Source organism: Bacillus rossius, chromosome 5 (genome assembly GCF_032445375.1).
Source record: "Bacillus rossius redtenbacheri isolate Brsri chromosome 5, Brsri_v3, whole genome shotgun sequence".
Classification (NCBI taxonomy): domain Eukaryota; kingdom Metazoa; phylum Arthropoda; class Insecta; order Phasmatodea; family Bacillidae; genus Bacillus; species Bacillus rossius.
The window spans coordinates 54,653,397-54,671,336 of NC_086333.1; the positions used below are offsets into that span (position 1 = coordinate 54,653,397).

The 17,940-nt window shown below is 38.7% G+C and overlaps 1 protein-coding gene across 3 annotated transcripts in view; it reads right to left on the reverse strand.

Moving 5' to 3' along the window:
- The window catches only part of LOC134531816 (uncharacterized), a 62,126-nt gene that overhangs the window by 16,546 nt on the left and 27,640 nt on the right, over positions 1 to 17,940 (reverse strand). For 2 of the 3 annotated variants that reach the window (XM_063367768.1, XM_063367769.1), the window contains exons 2-4: positions 17,327 to 17,460; positions 10,319 to 10,408; positions 7,144 to 7,346 (exon numbers count right to left, since the gene is read on the reverse strand). In XM_063367768.1, coding sequence (XP_063223838.1) covers positions 7,153 to 7,346; positions 10,319 to 10,408; positions 17,327 to 17,460 — 418 coding nt within the window. In that variant the 3' untranslated portion in view covers positions 7,144 to 7,152. The remainder of the gene's footprint in view (positions 1 to 7,143; positions 7,347 to 10,318; positions 10,409 to 17,326; positions 17,461 to 17,940) is intronic. The other variant, XM_063367770.1, reaches the window with a different exon arrangement.

A 17,940-nucleotide genomic window follows, 5' to 3' on the forward strand; every position in this document is an offset into this window, starting at 1 on the left:
AAAATCGAGTTCGTTGCACACACTTAACATTTTAAATTTGGTTAGGCCAACAAAATATCTAGTTGCAGCAACCACAGAATTTTCATTTGAATTACGTGTTTATTTGAACCGTTTGAAAGCTACAGGCTGGCCCAAAGGTGCGTGGTTAGAGACACGCCATGAAAACGTCCAGCCACAAGGCGGGGTAGCCGCAACAACAACACAATTAGAGTCAATGCGATGATCGAGTCGTAAGATCAGAGAGACCGGTTTTGGTTCCTCAGGCATCCATTTGGACGCGTGACTAATGCTGGGAACCACAATGACGCGACGGCGCGACGCGTAGGACGCGATGCGACAGCAGAATATCGCATTGTGAACATGCGGTTCTCAACTCTGCGCGACGAGAGAAAAAATAGCTAATTCAATACGAGTATAACATTGCCATTACACACGCAACAAACATACGACTGTCATGAACACTTTCAGGGAATTAGTAGCTATATATTTACATTCCAAACTGTTAAACGGGCCGACTGTTTGAGTGGCTGAACTTTCACAAAATTAATATATATCACATACTTGTTGCATAATTAGCGAACAAAGTTGCATTTTAAAAGTTTTTGTGCAGTACGTGTGGATAAAAATAATGAAATGGAATAACAAACTGAACTCAGAATTAAAGTCAATTTTACTTTTGATATGTGTTATTGTTTAATTTCTTCCATTAAAAAATTTAATTTTACCTGACATTTTAAAATCATTAGAATTTATATCAGTTTAAGTGAATAAACTAAATCAATTATTCTGGCAGAATTTTAAAACATATCACGCAGTAGCCATCAGCACTGCGTTTAAACCCAAACATTTTCAGTTATTTATTATATTTGGTTCTTTTCGTCCATTCCGCACAAAAACGTTAAAAAATCAAGTTTGCCAGATAATTATTCAAAAAATAATATATATTTTTTTCATTTTGTTGAAGTTCGGCCACTCAAAAAGTGTACAAGTTTAACCGTGTGAAACATAAAATAAAATAATGACCTGGAACGGAACATACATTCTTAATAGACATGTTTTAAAATGTAACATTAAGTTGGCAAAATCATGGTAGGTGAACACTAAGCTCTTTCACACATAAATTTAGTAAACACAGAATTTAAAAAATACGTGCATAATAATTGTACTAGTGCCAAACGTACTAGTAAAACCATTACATAAAAATATTGTTACGAACGTGAGCAAGGCCGCGACACGAGCAGGTGCAGAGCTGGCTGGCGGCCACGCACGGCCACTGACGTCATGTGGCCGCCACAACATGAGACATGCCGCACGCGCCTGGAAGATTACAAGGATCGTCGCTTTCCCCCCTCCTTCCAACCGCTCCCCGCGCGGCACTGATAGCTAGACACCTGACACCTGACAGGTGGGGGAGTTCCGCGCGCCACCTGGCAGCTGCCTACGCGTGTCTAGAGATTTATCGCGTCGGGTCGGCGTGGAATGACGCGACTGGTCCCAGCCACACTCGTGAATTCTAGAAGGGCGTCTGGGCCTATATATAAGCCCAAGACGCCGACCTCCGAGTTCAGTTCAGCTGGGAGCTGGGAGTTTTCCCGCGGAGGAGTTTCCGGGGCGATAGTGCTGCGGGTGCGGCAGTGCGGTGAAGTTCTTGGATGAAGGTTCCAGAACGGGGAGTGAGTTCAGTGGAGTCGGGAGTTTTCCCACGGCGGAGTTTCCGGGCGATAGAGCGGCGAAGTCCCTATACGAAGGTTCCAGGGCAGAGAGTTCAGTTCCGGGCGATAGTGTCACGCGCAATGCGGAGTTCCGAGCGAAGTTCCGAGCGAAGCGTCTTGTGGATCCTCGGCGAAGTGTAGTGCGACGGCGGCGGCGGAGTGCGGCGTCGGAGTACCGCGACGGAGGTCCACGAGGGGTGCTGCTGCGAGAGTTGCACCAGAGGTGCGGCCCAGCGAGGTGTGCAGTGTGTAAGAACCGAGTGACTGGGGAAGCAACATTTTTAAGTGTAATTAATTATTAGGCACTTTAGAAGATTATTTGTTTGTGATGTAAATATAGGCGATAAAATCTTTAAAAGGGACATCCTTTACGAACCCGATCGCAACTATATATATATATATATATATATATATATATATATATATATATATATATCTGACGTTAATTTTAGTAACGCCGCGCCTGCGACACAATGTAAATAGAAGAATGTTTCTAAAGGGTAAGTCCGTCGCGTTCTTCATTTATGTCACGCTGACGTCGCGGATGTGTCGAACGTGATTGGTTAGGAAAATATTTTCGTTCTACGCGTTGCGCCATCATGGTATTGTGATTCCAGCATGGGGCAGATGAGACGTGATCGGTCATTGGTTTTCAAAGGGAAAAGTAAACATCGAGTCCTGAAATCAGTTGAGAAATAGTTCACAAGTGGAAAAAAATGCTGTATTTTGGCTACAGCCAGCAGGGATGATGACAGGCGATGGTGATCTCCCAAGTCGATGTGCGTACGAAAATTTAAATTATTTCTCAGAATTTGACACAAGTCTTTATTATTTGCCTACACTTTTATAAATTAAAGTAAATTTAAGGACTTTTCAAATGAGAATTTAATTCAAATAAACATACAGTTCTTCATGATTTGAAATAACTGAATCTGTGTATTTCAACTTCCGATTTGTATGTTTCTTTCTAAATAAAGGTAAACCCAATAATTGACAAAACAAGTGTGTTCTTACCGTAGACTTGACCAGTTTTTAAAATGTTTTGTTAATAAACCAAGAATATTAATTTGAATTCATATCAAAAGTAAGTGAACATAGTTGTCCGTAAATTTACAAAAAAAAAAAAGTACATTTACGCAGATCCCGGGAAAATTTGTAACCAACGTTCTTCGTAAATTGTGGGTGAATATTTTTTACTGTGTACCGGGGCACACACAGAATCTGCAGATCTTCAGGAAAAAAAACCCACGCGATTTAAAATTTGCTCCAGATATCCGTGTGGTGTGTGTTTACAAAAAAAAAAAAAAAAAACATTGACGAATACGATATAGAAGTTCTGTTTTCTCATTTCGTTTTTTAAACTGTATTTTAAGAAGAGTAAAAATGACTGTAACGTGTTCTTGCAGAATAACCTTTAGGCATGAAACTCCCGGCAGTGATTCTTAAAAGCACTAAAGTGACTTGAATTACACCTTTATCTTAGTTTCTACGCCATATAATGTTATGGTTACCACTCAAACCTCATATTGCGCGCGAGTTCAGACTCTTGCGCTTAAAAGGGCGATAACGCAATAGAAGCACCAGCGTGCGTCAAATTTATCATCCCACCTCATTAACACAAATATACCCCTGACTAGGCGGGCCCCTCAAATATATTTCTTAATAGTTGTTCATAACGTTAATACAAGTGGTTTCATTGCAGATATTGAGTTGTGACCTTAAAGTAATGTACGCATGAAAAAAAGCTTGTTTCAAATAGGTTTTTCTTTTTTTTGGTATTTCGTTCTTTGATGCTTATTGACCAAGCTTGCTGTTTTACGTGTTTTTACGTACGATATTGTTTTCTCACAATTTATTTTTACTGCACAATACAGTCTGAATCAGTGATTAGTATTAGTGAAATTTTACGAAGTGAATATTATGCTACCGAGTTGTATGCTGACTGCTGAATCAGTGGATTACACTGTGAACAGGTGGCAAAAGAGTGAAAGCCACTGATGAATCAGTGATTTTTAGTCACAGATTATTAGCTATTGGATTCAACTGATTCAAATGGGGTACTTTTTTTTAAACACATTGTAGTCAGATTCCCCAAGTCTTGGAACAATTTCAACTCAAGGGTTCAAACAAATCTGTAGGATAACCGGGGGGGGGGGGGGGGGGGGAGTAATCTGCGGCACAAGGGCTATGTGCGTGGGTGTAACCGTCACTAGGAGGTCCAGTGGTATGATTGTGAATACAAATTTTGCCATACAACATCCAGTAAACATCGACGGTCGAAGAGATTCCCCGCAGGAAAAAGGTTGCGTGATTACGAACACAACAATCTTCGTTAAACTCCGACCATTGATGACGTTCTGATGGTACGTACCTTAATCTTTGAGTGTGAACACACATTTTGGAAGCTATTTATCGCACCGGTGCTTTGTTATATGCCACGTGTGTATCGGTTGGTGGTGTGAAACGAGTGAAGAGGTTAGCGATGTAATTTGACTGTATTAAGTATTAAATAATGTTAAATTTTGGTGGCACTATTTTCTTTTTATTTGAGGTTAGGTTACCGTAAGAGTTACGGTAGTTTTTTTTTTTATAAATTATATGGTTTTATGTTTGCTATGGCAATACATAGGTATTGCAACATTGAAGACACAAATTTAATTTAATCAATTTTAAATTTAAAAAAAGGATCAAACAAATCACCGATGCGATGGTTTAAATGCACGAAATAAAATAAAAATAAAATAAAGTATACTTAATTTATCAGTGAAGTACATTTTTCATACTTCACTGACACAATTGTTTGTTTAACGCACACGTTAATTATTCGGTGGTTGCTGGCCCTTTGACGTCACTGATTTATACCGTGGCTCACGAGTGGCGCAGGTCATAACGAAACACATGCCACATGTTGGCTCGTATTCATGGCATGCGGCACATGTTTAGGGACAGCGTAGAGAGTACCGCAAGTCTCCAAGAGTGTTCGCTATGAGCCCGCAAGCCTATTTACATTCAAAACGCGTACAGCTTTATAATATTGAAAAAAAAAAAAAAAAAAAAAAATGGTTGTCTGTAAAGTCGGTTTACGGACGATAGTTTAACGTGACAACGTTATAACAAAACAATGATGAAATGATTGCATACTTTTATGAATAAAATTGAATCACTTTTAGTGAATATTAACTGGAGTGAAATGAAATCTACAATTTAATTAATAAATTTACTTTTATTAGCACTCATTAATTCAAATACGTTTATTACTTTAACGAAGAGATTGTTTTAACTATAACTTTTATACATGTTTGCTATTTAACTTCTTCCAATTTATGTTATTATGTTAAGGATAGGACGATGATAGGAAAAGTAGGAAACGAATGGGAGTGTTTCAAGTTTAATGTACCTCGAAAAAGTCAAATCGATAGTTGTTCCAATCGAGTGGAAGAGAGATAAATGCGGCGCAAACGTACAATGAGCGTAACGGGACACAGTGAAACGGGACAATGTGCGTAACGGGACACCTTTTCGTTCGTGGAGCCGGTGTTCATCGATTTATTAGACGTTGTCACGTCAAAAAGTTATTTATTTCAAACGTAGCTTTGGAGTTATTATTGCGTTTATCATTCAATTTTCACAGTAACGTTTGCCTCCACAGTTAGGGGCATTTTAATTCCAAAGGTTCCCCCCCCCCCAACACTACACAGATGGTACCAACTACCAAGATTTCATCTATTTCAATTTTAGCGCGTGCCTGGGCCAATTAACGCTCTACCATTACACTCACTCTACGCTATACACACTTAGAGCCAACATGTTCCGTCATTCGCCGGAAAAAAACATATACACAGAAAATTCCAGAACCAAGTAAAGCAATCCTGAATAACAATAATATTGATAACAATCCTAAATAAAGAAAACAAACCTATACTTTAAGATAATTTTTTTTGCAAGACTTATGAAATAAAAATTATTAATTGGGTAACTTTCAGTATTATTCTGTGTATGTTAAATTCGCCCATTATTTTATTTAATGTGCTATAATTTCAAAATATTTATTCAAAATATGTAGTTACAATATCTAATAATTTGGTGCAGCGTGGGGGTTACAAAAATTTTGAAAACTAAATTGCCTACAACTCAAAACCCAGGAAAATGTTTTTTACTTATAGTGTATTTTAGACCGTAATTAATGGGTCTATACTATTATTGGCTTGATGTTGAGTTATTGGGCACTTTGTATGTATTATGCTTAAAAATTCGTAGTACGTACGTTAGAGAGTGATAGAACGCAAATAGCCAAGTACAAATCACCACACAATACACGCTCGGAACTCTGTGTATATTTATTGATGTGTAGGCCTAACATCTTAGTCATCGATATGCGGCATTTGGTAATAATTTCGTGAATGGGAACGGAAGTCGCATGGAACGGAAATGCGAAACCACGGTGCTGCTATCTGTGGCGCATGGCGCAAACTAAAGCTCACAAAGCCAAAGGAAACATTTATAATACTAAATTTTTAACGAATTTTAAAAATTAAAATTCTTTTATCGAAAATCAGGTAAAAAAATCCAGGTTTAGTAGTTTTTCCAGTCTTTTTCGCTTTCATCGGAGCCGTTTCATTATAATGTTTGAAAATACGGTCTGCAAATGAATGATTCGATAGTCGACGTAGTTGCTTCAGAAGCGAATTCTAGCTTTGAGTGTGGAAACTACGTTGTGATTCGCGTCCAGATCAGTAGTTGAAAACACAATTTGCTTATATTTATCACACTCGGCATTACTTTCAAGAATTATACGTTAAATTTCGTGTTCGAGTTTCGCATTACGAGTGTATTTGTAAAATGAGAACACCGTAATTGGCTCGTCACCGAGGTTGGATGTTACACATCTCACTGGCGAGTACTGTAAGACCCGCCCGCTCACAATTTTCGTTGTGTAGGACCTTTCAATATATATACTGTATAGAAGTCGCGAGTGGATAGGATTTACTCTACGTTTTTCAGAAGCGTATGATGAGCAGCTTGGGAACTTCACCGCTGCAGTGCGCTGATGTGTAACGCTCTGTATCGTCTTGGGTTGTTATTTACAAGTTAGAGCGCAGCACTTTCGCCCGCTGTCATTCCCCCCCCCCCCCCCACCATAAACACAAAAACATTCACTACAGCTCAAGGTCGTTCAACGGGAGTTTGTGCGTAGGGATGAGAGGTGGGGTAGAGGGTGGGTGGAGGACAACGCATGTTTGAGGGAGGGTGCGGAAGGGGTGTTTGAAGAGTTCGACACTTGTCCGCTAGGGACCACCACAAGTCGATGTCCTAGAGATGGTGGCGATTGCGGCGGTGAATTTAACCAACTACCTCAAAACCGTATTAGAAATTTTAACCTGGGCTGGCGACTTCAATACACTATATATATATATTCAAAGGTAGGACAAACCTTTCGCTCTCAGCGTCGCAGCCTCCAGGGGAACTTGCGCACGCACACGAAGCCGTTGCACTCGTAGTACAGGCTGCACCGCCGGTGGCCGTGGCAGTACTGCGTGTAGATGTCGGCGACGACCACCGCGGCCTGCTGCAGCAGCACCGTCGCCACCAGGAGCGCCAGCAGGAGCCTCATCGTCGGAACGCGCCTCCTGCGGTCTGCCTCGGCACGATCAACCACCAGATCCAGTGCACTTCCCGAACTGAAGAACCCTCTTTGAACAATGCTAGTCAAAGTTGAAAGTTAAAATTATTTTCAAAAGTGAAGTAAACAAAAGTAAATTACGGTCTACAGTCTCCTTTGATAAATTGAAAACTTAAAAAAAAAAAAAAATGGTTGTCTGTAAAGTCGGTTTACGGACGATAGTTTAACGTGACAGCGTCATAACCAAACATTGATGAAATGATTGCATAGTTTTATGAAAAAAATTAATCATTTTTATTGAATTATCACTATTTTGTATGGATACAAAGAAGGAGTGAAATGAAATCTACAATTTAATTTATAAATTTACTTTTATTTGCTCTCATTAATTCAAATATGTTTATTACTTTAACGAACAGATTATTTTAACTATAACTTTTAAACATGTTTGCTATTTAACTTCTTCCAATGTGTGTTATTCTGTTAAGGATAGGACGATGATAGGAAAAGTAGGAAACGAATGGGAGTGTTTCAAGTTTAATGTGCCTCGATAAAGTCAAATCGATGGTTGTTCCAATCGAGTGGACGATGATAGGAAAAGTAGGAAACGAATGGGAGTGTTTCAAGTTTAATGTGCCTCGATAAAGTCAAATCGATGGTTGTTCCAATCGAGTGGAAGAGAGATAGATGCGGCGCAAGCGTACAATGAGCGTAACGGTACACAGTGAAACGGGACAATGTGCGTAACGGGATACTTTTTCGTGCGTGCAGCCGGCGTTCATCGATTTATTACACGTTGTCACTTCAAAAGAAAAGAAGCTTTGCTCTAGCAAGTGAAGTTGAAGATAGGTCTAACTTCCTTGCATCTCGCTTGCTATCTTTACGTTTACATTGTTGGTTGGTCTCAAGAAACATCAGCTGAAAACCAAAATTATTAAAAAACAAAATCATTATGGTGTTTTATTTAAATCGAAGTAAAACTTGAAAAATCTTGTAAAAATCTAGACATAAGTGTGTAATCGAACCTACTGAGCTAGTTATTATTTACAGGAAGTTGCATCACACAAGTATTCTTAGAGGCTTGAAGACGACGGGAACTCCAAGATTTCAGTACACTCCAAACCAGCCCCCTCACAGAATCAGAGATATCAAATTGGATTCACGTCCGTTGAGCTAGCTGACTACCTACACGCTTACAATAGCACGACCTTTCTCGCCGAGTAGCTAGCGAACTCTCTCGGAGCAAACATGACTTTATTAATGGCCCGGAGGGTATTTAAAACTCTATGTTGGACATGCGACATTGCTAGTTTACACTGTGCGCCGTAAGGAAAACCTGAAGAACGGACAATGAAATGGATACACTATCATACAGAAGAAAAAGAAAGCCAAAAGCATCCGATGTCAAAAGTAAACGCATTGGCAGCACCAAGAATTACGTGGAATAAATAAGCCGAAAAATATATAACAGAGGACTGACACAGTTGAGACAGTTGTAACAAGAAAAGTAAATACGTACAACTCAGACTGTTATTGTCACTACTGTCCCGTCAATATCAGACCACAGGGTTCGTCTGTAGTGTGATATTGCTCTTGATTTCTTCCACGGAATTCTCTGTACTGACTACGCATTCAATATTTGACAGAGGCTGATTTTGGTTTGGTTCTCTGTGTGTTTGTGTATTCATCTGACTGCCCGTTTCTCTGTGCGAAACTCGCAATGTCCAACGTAACGTTTTAAATTAAAACTTCCCCACTACAAAAATAATTCAAAGAACCGGAAGGGTATGTTCAATAAACCTAGGAATCCGGACGGAATACGTCGACGTTACGCCCAATATTTTACACCAATCACCGCGCGAGGCTTGCTCGCTCGTTAAGGATTCGCTCATGACAGCAGCCTAGAAGGCACTTCACTCACAGCAAGCAGCTTGCTGATAAATAAAATAATAATTACTAATTAAACAGACAACCATATTATTCCTGCTTGACTCATTGACCAAAAGGAAACACCAGATAAACTAACGTAATATTTTTGAATAATTAAAAAAAAAATCATAACGGGGCTTTAAACATTCAGTTTAATTTGAGCAACTTGGGCTTCGTCCAAACAGAATGCCAATGCTGAATGCAGCAGCAGGGTAACAAGAGACGAAAACAACGAATGTAGTTGCAGACTATATCGTGGTTTCATGCTTACCAGACCAGCTTTAGTTCATTGCCTGGACAAGTCATTTCCCACCCTCGCCACAATAGCCGAATAAAATTATGCCTAGCGTGATAAATGCACGCAATTTGAGTTTTGAAATATATTTCTGGACGCGAGTCACACATAGTTTTCACACCCACCGCTAGAATTCGCTGCCGGAGCAGCTACGACGCTGTATAATCATTCAATTTCCAGAGCGGAATTTTGAAATATATAATGAAACTGCTCCGATAAAACAAAAACAAAAGACATGAAAAAATACTAAACACCGGCTTTGGATCTAATTTCAAACAATTATTAAAATACTGCCAATTTTGATAAAATTAATTATACAGTTAATACTATAAAGTTTACATTTGGCTTTACGAACATTGGTTAGCGGCAGTAGCGGATCCAGAAAGGGGGGGGGGGGCTAACGGGCTCAAGCCCCCTCCAAAAGCATCTGGGTCCACTATTGTTTTAGTGTTTGCCTTGATAAAGCCTAGCCTCAGCTGGGTCAAGCCCCTCCCAAACCAAAATCCTGGATCCGCCACTGGTTAGCGGCAACCGCCACAGATGGCAGCAACGTTGTTACACACTTCCGTTCCATGCGACTTCATTTCTTTTACGAAATTATTCCTAAGTGATGCAGTATACCGAGAGCTGAGATGTTACAAATAATAATAATAAATTACTTGTTTGTGGTTTGTGAAACACGCGTGCAGCTCCAGGTTGGCGAACGAGGATGCGATCGGAAACACCAGCCCCGGGTCGGCGGGGGTTGAACCCATGACCTACCGCGTGCGAGTCTCGCGTGTCCCAGGTGACGGCCGAGGACACTGCCTGTAGTTCGCTCTGGAGGACGCAGAGCGCACTGCTGGCGGCCGGCTGGAAGACACGCGGCCTGCCGACTCGTCGATAAACACACACCGACCCGTGCCCAAGGTGACCTTTGGGCCCGCGTCGTCATTCCGGACAGGGTTTGTCGGACGTACCGTAACAACGGTACTCGCACAATTTGCCGAGTCTTGTGTACTACCGTGGTCCATACAACCATTAAGTTTACCTTTTAACCAGGGGCGCAATAACTAAATTTCCAAAGGGGGGGGGAGGGGGCAATATACCTTTTTATAAAGAATCATCGATCCCCCCCTATTGAAGCGGTGGTCCGGGGGTCTTCCCCCCGGGAAAATTTATATTTCAAGGTGGAAAATGGTGCAATTTAAGCAGTTTTATTATCTAAAAATTGATTGCACAGCACTTTCTTTGCCCCGTTTTCCCCCACTTCAAGGTTTCAGAAGGGGTGCAAAATACCCTTCCCCCCCCTGTTGTTGCGCCCCTGCTTTTAACATATATATAGGCCCTATTTAGTTTTGGTTTGTAAAAATAAATGTTTTAAATATTTTATAATGAATAAACCCGAAAAAGGTTTTTATTTTAATTTTAAATTTAATTTTTATACATTTTTTTTGCTTTATAAAATTATATCCATTATTTAAGAAAAATAATAATATTAATGGCATCTTGAAATCGGTCAAACAAAATTCTAAGCTGTGTACCATTATTTAAAAAAGGGCGAACGTGTAAGAGCACACCACAATCATTTCCCCTTTAATCACAACATAAGAAATCTCTTAAAAAATTAAATTTGTTTGATCGGATCCCCAATCACCATTGCACTTATAAGGTATTTTCGTCTCTACCTTGATATTGGTAAAATCAGTTAGCAAATACATTTAAAAACTTTGTCAATTGATCATAGAATAATTGCAATAATTTACCCAAAGACAATTTTTTTTATTAATAATTTACTAGAAATTATTGATGGCACATCGTTCCGCTCTCAGCAGGGATAACTGTATCAACTTTTTTAAAAAATAAAGTTATACATAAACAAACTTAAAATTATACAATCGTTTCAACGAAAAAATTGTTTCAATTTTATGTAAAAACGTATAACATGATTGTTGGCATAACTATTGATAGTAAAATATAACATTTGAAATTTAAAAAAAATGACACCTTACTGGCGTTGTTAAAAACAACGATGGTGTTTTCACTTGGAAGAGAGTGGTGTAATTGCAATGCTATGTGACACGATGTTTTTTACACAGGCACTTCTATAGCGACACCGAGCAATGGGTGAGACCAGACCTAGTGTCTGTTATTTAGAAAGTTCATAACGGATTTCAATTGAAATTCATTGATTTTTTTTTCTGAGATTCTTACCCCTATAATTTACTGACGACATATTTTTTGTCACTATAATTTACTGACGCTATAAAATACTTATAGGGAGAAATAATGCTATTTTTTTTAAATTTATATATACATATAGTACTTTTTATGGCTGATACAGTATTAACATTTTATTTTATTAACTGTCCAAATTTTCACTTCAGTAAATAAAATGTTTCCTTAAAATATAATATGTGTTATTTTAATAGCTGCTCTCTACCACAAACATTACTAAATACAATTTTACTTTTAGTTCATTATTTTAAAAATGTTGGTTTATTTTTTTTTTACAAAATATTTGCCTTTATAAATTAAACCTTTGCCCAATTGAAAAATTAAAATACTTTCTCTGAAGTTTTAGCCATTTGGCATCCCTCTTAGATACAACTAGATACTGAAAAATTAGACAAAAAATCAGATTTTGTTTTAAATATAATGTGGTATGGCTTAAAGCGGTACGTGAACAAACAAAAAGTACATACGGAGATATAAACCGTTTCACTATTTCAAGATCTTTAGTATACAACAAAATAAACTAATGCTACGAAGATGTAACGATGACAATTTTATTTTTAAATTTGTATCATAAGTATGCTTAACCGAAATAACCCAAAAGTAGCCTCTCTCTAAGTTTATTTCGTTTGGTTTCCGAGAATTGTTTATCCAGCACTAGCAAAGAGAAACGAGATTAGGTGAACTTTGAACTTGTTTTCGCGATAGAGTCTTATATAAACTACATCGCGGCCATGGCAGCACATGTCGACCGAGGAAACTCGCCATGGGCCAGTCGCGGGTCAAGCCATGGGAAGTGGCTCTCAAGAACTGTCACGAAAACACAACTCTTTCTTTGTTTCTGAATTGAGGCCACTTGCGTGAAAAATGATGGTGAGCCCGAAGTTTCAGCTTGATTTTGTTTGCACTCCTCTTCAAGGCCAATCAACAGCTTAATACATGATGTTCTGGCACAGTATTTATGTCGGTCCATTAAAGGCGGGGAGTGGTCGTTATCTGTGTGTGGCTGTTGCAGAAATAACCAATAATTACAAAAACATATTAATCATGGAAGCCTCAGAAACCAAAATTCTGGGTGGGCTCAGGTTGTAGTTTGTTTCATGAAATTCCATCGCGCTGAACGGGAATCTTGTGTACGAAATAAATAAAACAAAATATCAAATTTGTTGTAACTTTTTTTTTATTTACGTGAATTCGATGAACGTCTTACTTGACGGTCGGGCGGCCACGCCAGAAAAATTGCGACACCAAAGAAGTTGCGACGCCAAGACGCGACAAATGCAGCCCATCGTTCACAACCACTGGCTCAACTGACTCCACATCAACATTACGATCATCAGAGAACTCATCCACGTCCATTACCACACAAGGATGAGGCTCGCTCAAGCGCAAATTTCGCAGCTCGTTCGGGGGCTCGTTTTGCCCCACCGGCTCTTTTCTCTCGGCTGCTTTTTGTCCTCATTATATACCTACGACACTTCTCTGCATTTTAAATTGCTTACGTTCGGGCGATTTCGCTCGTTTCTCTTTCTTTTCTCCAAACATAACCTGTTTTCGCTTAGACGTTTTGCGATTAATGGCTTCAAAACAAAAGTTAGTAACCTTATAGCCATTCCATTCGACTGGCACCACTCAGAGATCACTGACGAACAATTCAAATTTAGAATCGCGCATATTGGTACATTAATTTCGGAGTTACAGCCCTCACTGAATTCACTTCGAAGCTCATTACGTCATCACCGCAAATGTTAACCGGGCGTAATTGCAATGCTATGTGACACAATGTTTTTTAAACTGGCACTTCTATAGCGACACCGAGCAATTGGGTGAGACCAGACCTAGTGGCTGTTATTTAGAAAGTTCATAACGGATTTCAATTGAAATTCATTGATTAACCTATAATTAACTGACGACATAATTTTATCACTATAATTTACTGACGCTATAAAATACTTGTAAGGAGAAATAATATTATTTTGTTGAAATTTATACATCCATTTACCTTTTATGGCTGATACAGTATTAACATTTTATTTTTAAAACTGGCCCAATTTTCACTTCAGTAAATAAAATGTTTCCTTAAAAATATAGTATGTGTTATTTTAATCGCTGTTTTCTACCACAAAAAATTACTAAATACAATTTTGCCTTGAGTTCATTAAATCGAGTCGTACGTAACGACCACGAGAAAAGTCTGCTGTACTGAGATACATGAACTCTCGGTCGCCACGCAGCTGCGTGTCCCCAGTGCGGGTTCCCTGTATCATCGGGACCGAACCTCACTCTGGAGACGTCTCGAACGTGCAGAACCCAAACTCTTCCTTCCTCGCCTCCTACTATTCCCTTGCTTCCTCCCGACAACGAGCAACTACGCTAGGAGGAACGATGGAAGAAGCCCGGCTTCCCACTTGGAGAGCGGATAAAATACTGGAAGACCGCGTCATAATGTGCACTGGTGCAAAACATAGCAGGAAACGGAATATCAAATCTTCGATAGGGTATAAAGCAAAGACGAAATGCTATGAATTAACCTCAGGTCGTCCCACATGCACGAACTCAATACTTGAACACACGAAAAAAAAATATAGATTAACATATTTACAGATAAAATACATATATGGCGCTGAAACGATAATTAGGTCAAAAACGTAAACATATCCTAATGATTACAATGGCGACCGTTAATATATACTCTTTACAGTGTCCTGGGCAGAACGCAAGCAAGCAGTAACTTTCCCTCTATACTAAGGTAATGTGCTTACCTACCTGCTTGCATGGCAGGGACGTTAGGACCCGTTTGTGAGATAGTTATTAGTTTTACGTACATATTCATTTGTTGTTGGGAGGATTGGATTCATATATATCTGGAGTAATCTTGAAGTGCATTTTAGTTCCGTAATATACCTACTTTTGAATGAATATTCGTACATATTCAAGCCTGTAACTAGTTTGAATGCTATCACGTAATAAAATATTTTCACAGCCGGTAGGATAAGATGTGGTCACTTCATCACGGGGTAATGAGTGTTAGTAGATAACGGAAGAAACGGGGATAGCGGAAGTTGAAATAACTGAAATTGCTCGATGGCGCGGGGGATTGAAACGTTGTTAAGGAGGAAAACGTGAGGGGGGGGGGGGGGGAATTTCGAATAAAGCAGAGTGTAAGACAATTGTAAAACTCTTTGCAGAATTTCCATCTCCGCGATGGACACAATATAGACATTCACTGTGTACTGAATTGTATAGTTTCATCCTTAAAAATGAATCATTGTAATTATTATTTTAAGTGAAACAATTTTACAGCCTATAATATAGAGACTTTTCGACGCTTGAATTTTACAATAATTATTGTGAACATTTTTCTAAGCTGTTGTCAAAGTAAAAGTTAGGTTATTTTAGTTCTGTTACGTTGAAAACAAATCTCTTATATAATATATTGTCTTTTTTTCCAGACGAATTAATATTCTCATGCCTAAACTAACAGCGCTGATAACAGTTATATTTCTCTAACAATTGACTTTGCGTGTATTTGGATGAAGCTGATTTGGTTATTTATCGAGATTTTGTAGGCTATAGATAAATTCTATAAATTACCTGAATTTAATTTTATTCCAAATTTGCAAATTCAAGTCGAATATTTCGCAGAGCTCACAAAAATCTCGAGCTATGAATGAAGAGAGCCAGACAGCAAGAAACGTCGCTTCATGCAGAATAGTGGAGATTTGAGCTGGTGGTGAAAAAAAAATGGTTAAAAACCATAGTAAGTCATATAGATTGTTACGAGTAGATAAAATGGGTTCGCAAGGGTAGCCTTACTAATTTCATACAGTTTTATTTGCTAGTAATATTTACATTACTAGTTAAATCGCCATACTTAATGTATGTTCACAATTCAATAAGTATCTGTTCCAGTTCACAGTTCGCACTCCTCACTGGTTCCAGGCTCAACAGTGGTTCACACCTTACCTCACACCTGTCCGCACACACAGTCTCGCGCCACTCAAACGCACACGCACGGTCCTGTCGCTCCACGTCGCACCACTCGCTGAACTCACAATTTTCTCAAGTCTCCTGTTGGAACTCAACCGCCACGGAGGTCGACGTCAACACATTTATACCGGTGGCCATCTTTCTGGAACTGACTGGAGTGGTTGGGACGTGTCGTGTCATCCCGGGCCAACCCGACGCTCGAAGCTTCCAGAACATCAGTGCTTATTCACGCCACTCCACGCGGCGGCATCTCTAAACCCGCCACTCGGGGATAGATAACCGCGCGGAGGAAGGAGAACGCGGGGGGTGGGGGGGGGGTGTCGCGAGGCCGGCATCTCTAATCCTCGAAGTTATGCGTGACGACAATGGCCATGCGGGAACGCCAGGCCGCTTCGATACCTGACACGCGTGGCGATCTTGTCTTCCACTTTTCGCACGCATTCCATATGTTTTAATCATCATACTAGGTATGATTGCAAAGTGTTAATTATTATAGGCAGTAAGAATATTTTAAAATTATAAAAAATAATGTCCTGCAATGCAAATACTTGACTTTTGTTTTTGTTAAAATGAACTGTTAAATCGTGGGTGAAACTGCAGGGTACAGCTAGTAGACCATAATTTCAAGCAACTCAGTATAAAATAAACGCTAGAAGATATAATGGTAGAGAAGATGAAAAAAAAATCTTTAACGAAAGACTTAAACATACACAAATCAGGGAGAATGGTGAAAAAGGTTTTTTTTTTTTAATTCTATAAAATATATTGATGTGAAAACATAGTTTGTTTTTAATGACATAAAAACTATAAACATGAAAAAAAATTTTTATTAATTATTTTTTAGTACTTCTTTCAATTTAGTGGAGCCATTTTCCATAAAATATTTGTAACATAACATTTTTGAGTATGTTTTTAAGTCTACCTGCATGAATTGGTTAAGTCAAAAAATGTGTACATAAAAGCTATTTGAGACAACAGTAAAAATACAATTTGACACACGTTTTAATGAAAAAAATAATGCTCCTAAGAAAATATACAGCTGCAGAATTTAGCAGAAAACTGTTAAAGCCATCGACCATACAAAAACGTTTCTTCTTTAAAATTACTCATTTTAATAAAAGTGTTTAGTTACTAGAAAAGGACGAAATATAAATATATTTTAACAGTAAACATCATGGGCCAACAAGCTTAAACAATAAAACAATTGGGATTAAGATTAATTCTACAAAATTGAAGTCTGTGTAAATTAGGTGTTTGTTTATTTCAGTAAAATAAACTGGCTCTAGTGGTAAACTTTTGCACGCATTCCATTTTTTTTATTTTACATACTTATACGAAATGAAAATATACTTTAAGAAGTGGAAAATTAAAAAAAAAATCATAATTGTATTTTAGGACTTTGATTGAATTTTTCCTTCAACGCTTTTTGAAGGGGAAAAAAAACACTATATGGTGCTGCATAACTAATGCGACATCTTGCACAACATTTTTCTACGTGCCTCCAAGCTATGCCGTGACACAGCGAGCTACAAGTTTTATGGATGCAGTAAAACTGATGACCCTCACTCGTCTGCCAAGGTTGTGACGTCAAGTTCCGGGAGTTTTTCTGCGCTTGCGATGTGCCCGTCCGTCCTTCGCTCTTCTTCGCACGCGTGTGGCATAGGGGTGTGGTACCAACAGCACCAGGTGACACAGAAAAACTGTAACATTTGGCAAATAAATAAAAATAGAATACATGCAACAACACAAAACGTTATTGCCAGTAATTGAACTATTACAACTAGCCTTTAAATCAACAATAATCCCAGTCATCAATTTAATTGATCGGTTTGGGTTTTTTTTTTTATTGGGTCTACCTCAAGAGTCGGGTCTACACGACTAGGCCAAGGACACTGAATGAATTGAAACAAAGAATTGAAGATTAAGTTCGTGGTATCCCAGCTGAAACGTGGCAGCGATCAATGGGTAACCTGAACAACAGATTAGAAGAATGTATACGTATATAAGGACCCCATCTGCAGGACTTAGGCCCTATATTTCATTGTAATAGCTGATAATTTAGATTGTCGTTCCTTAAAAGGCAAGTTATATTGCTTCAATTACTGTCAATAAAATTTTGTGTTGTTGCAGGTATTCTATTTTTATTTGTTTGCCAAAAATTCCCGTTTTTCTGTGTCACT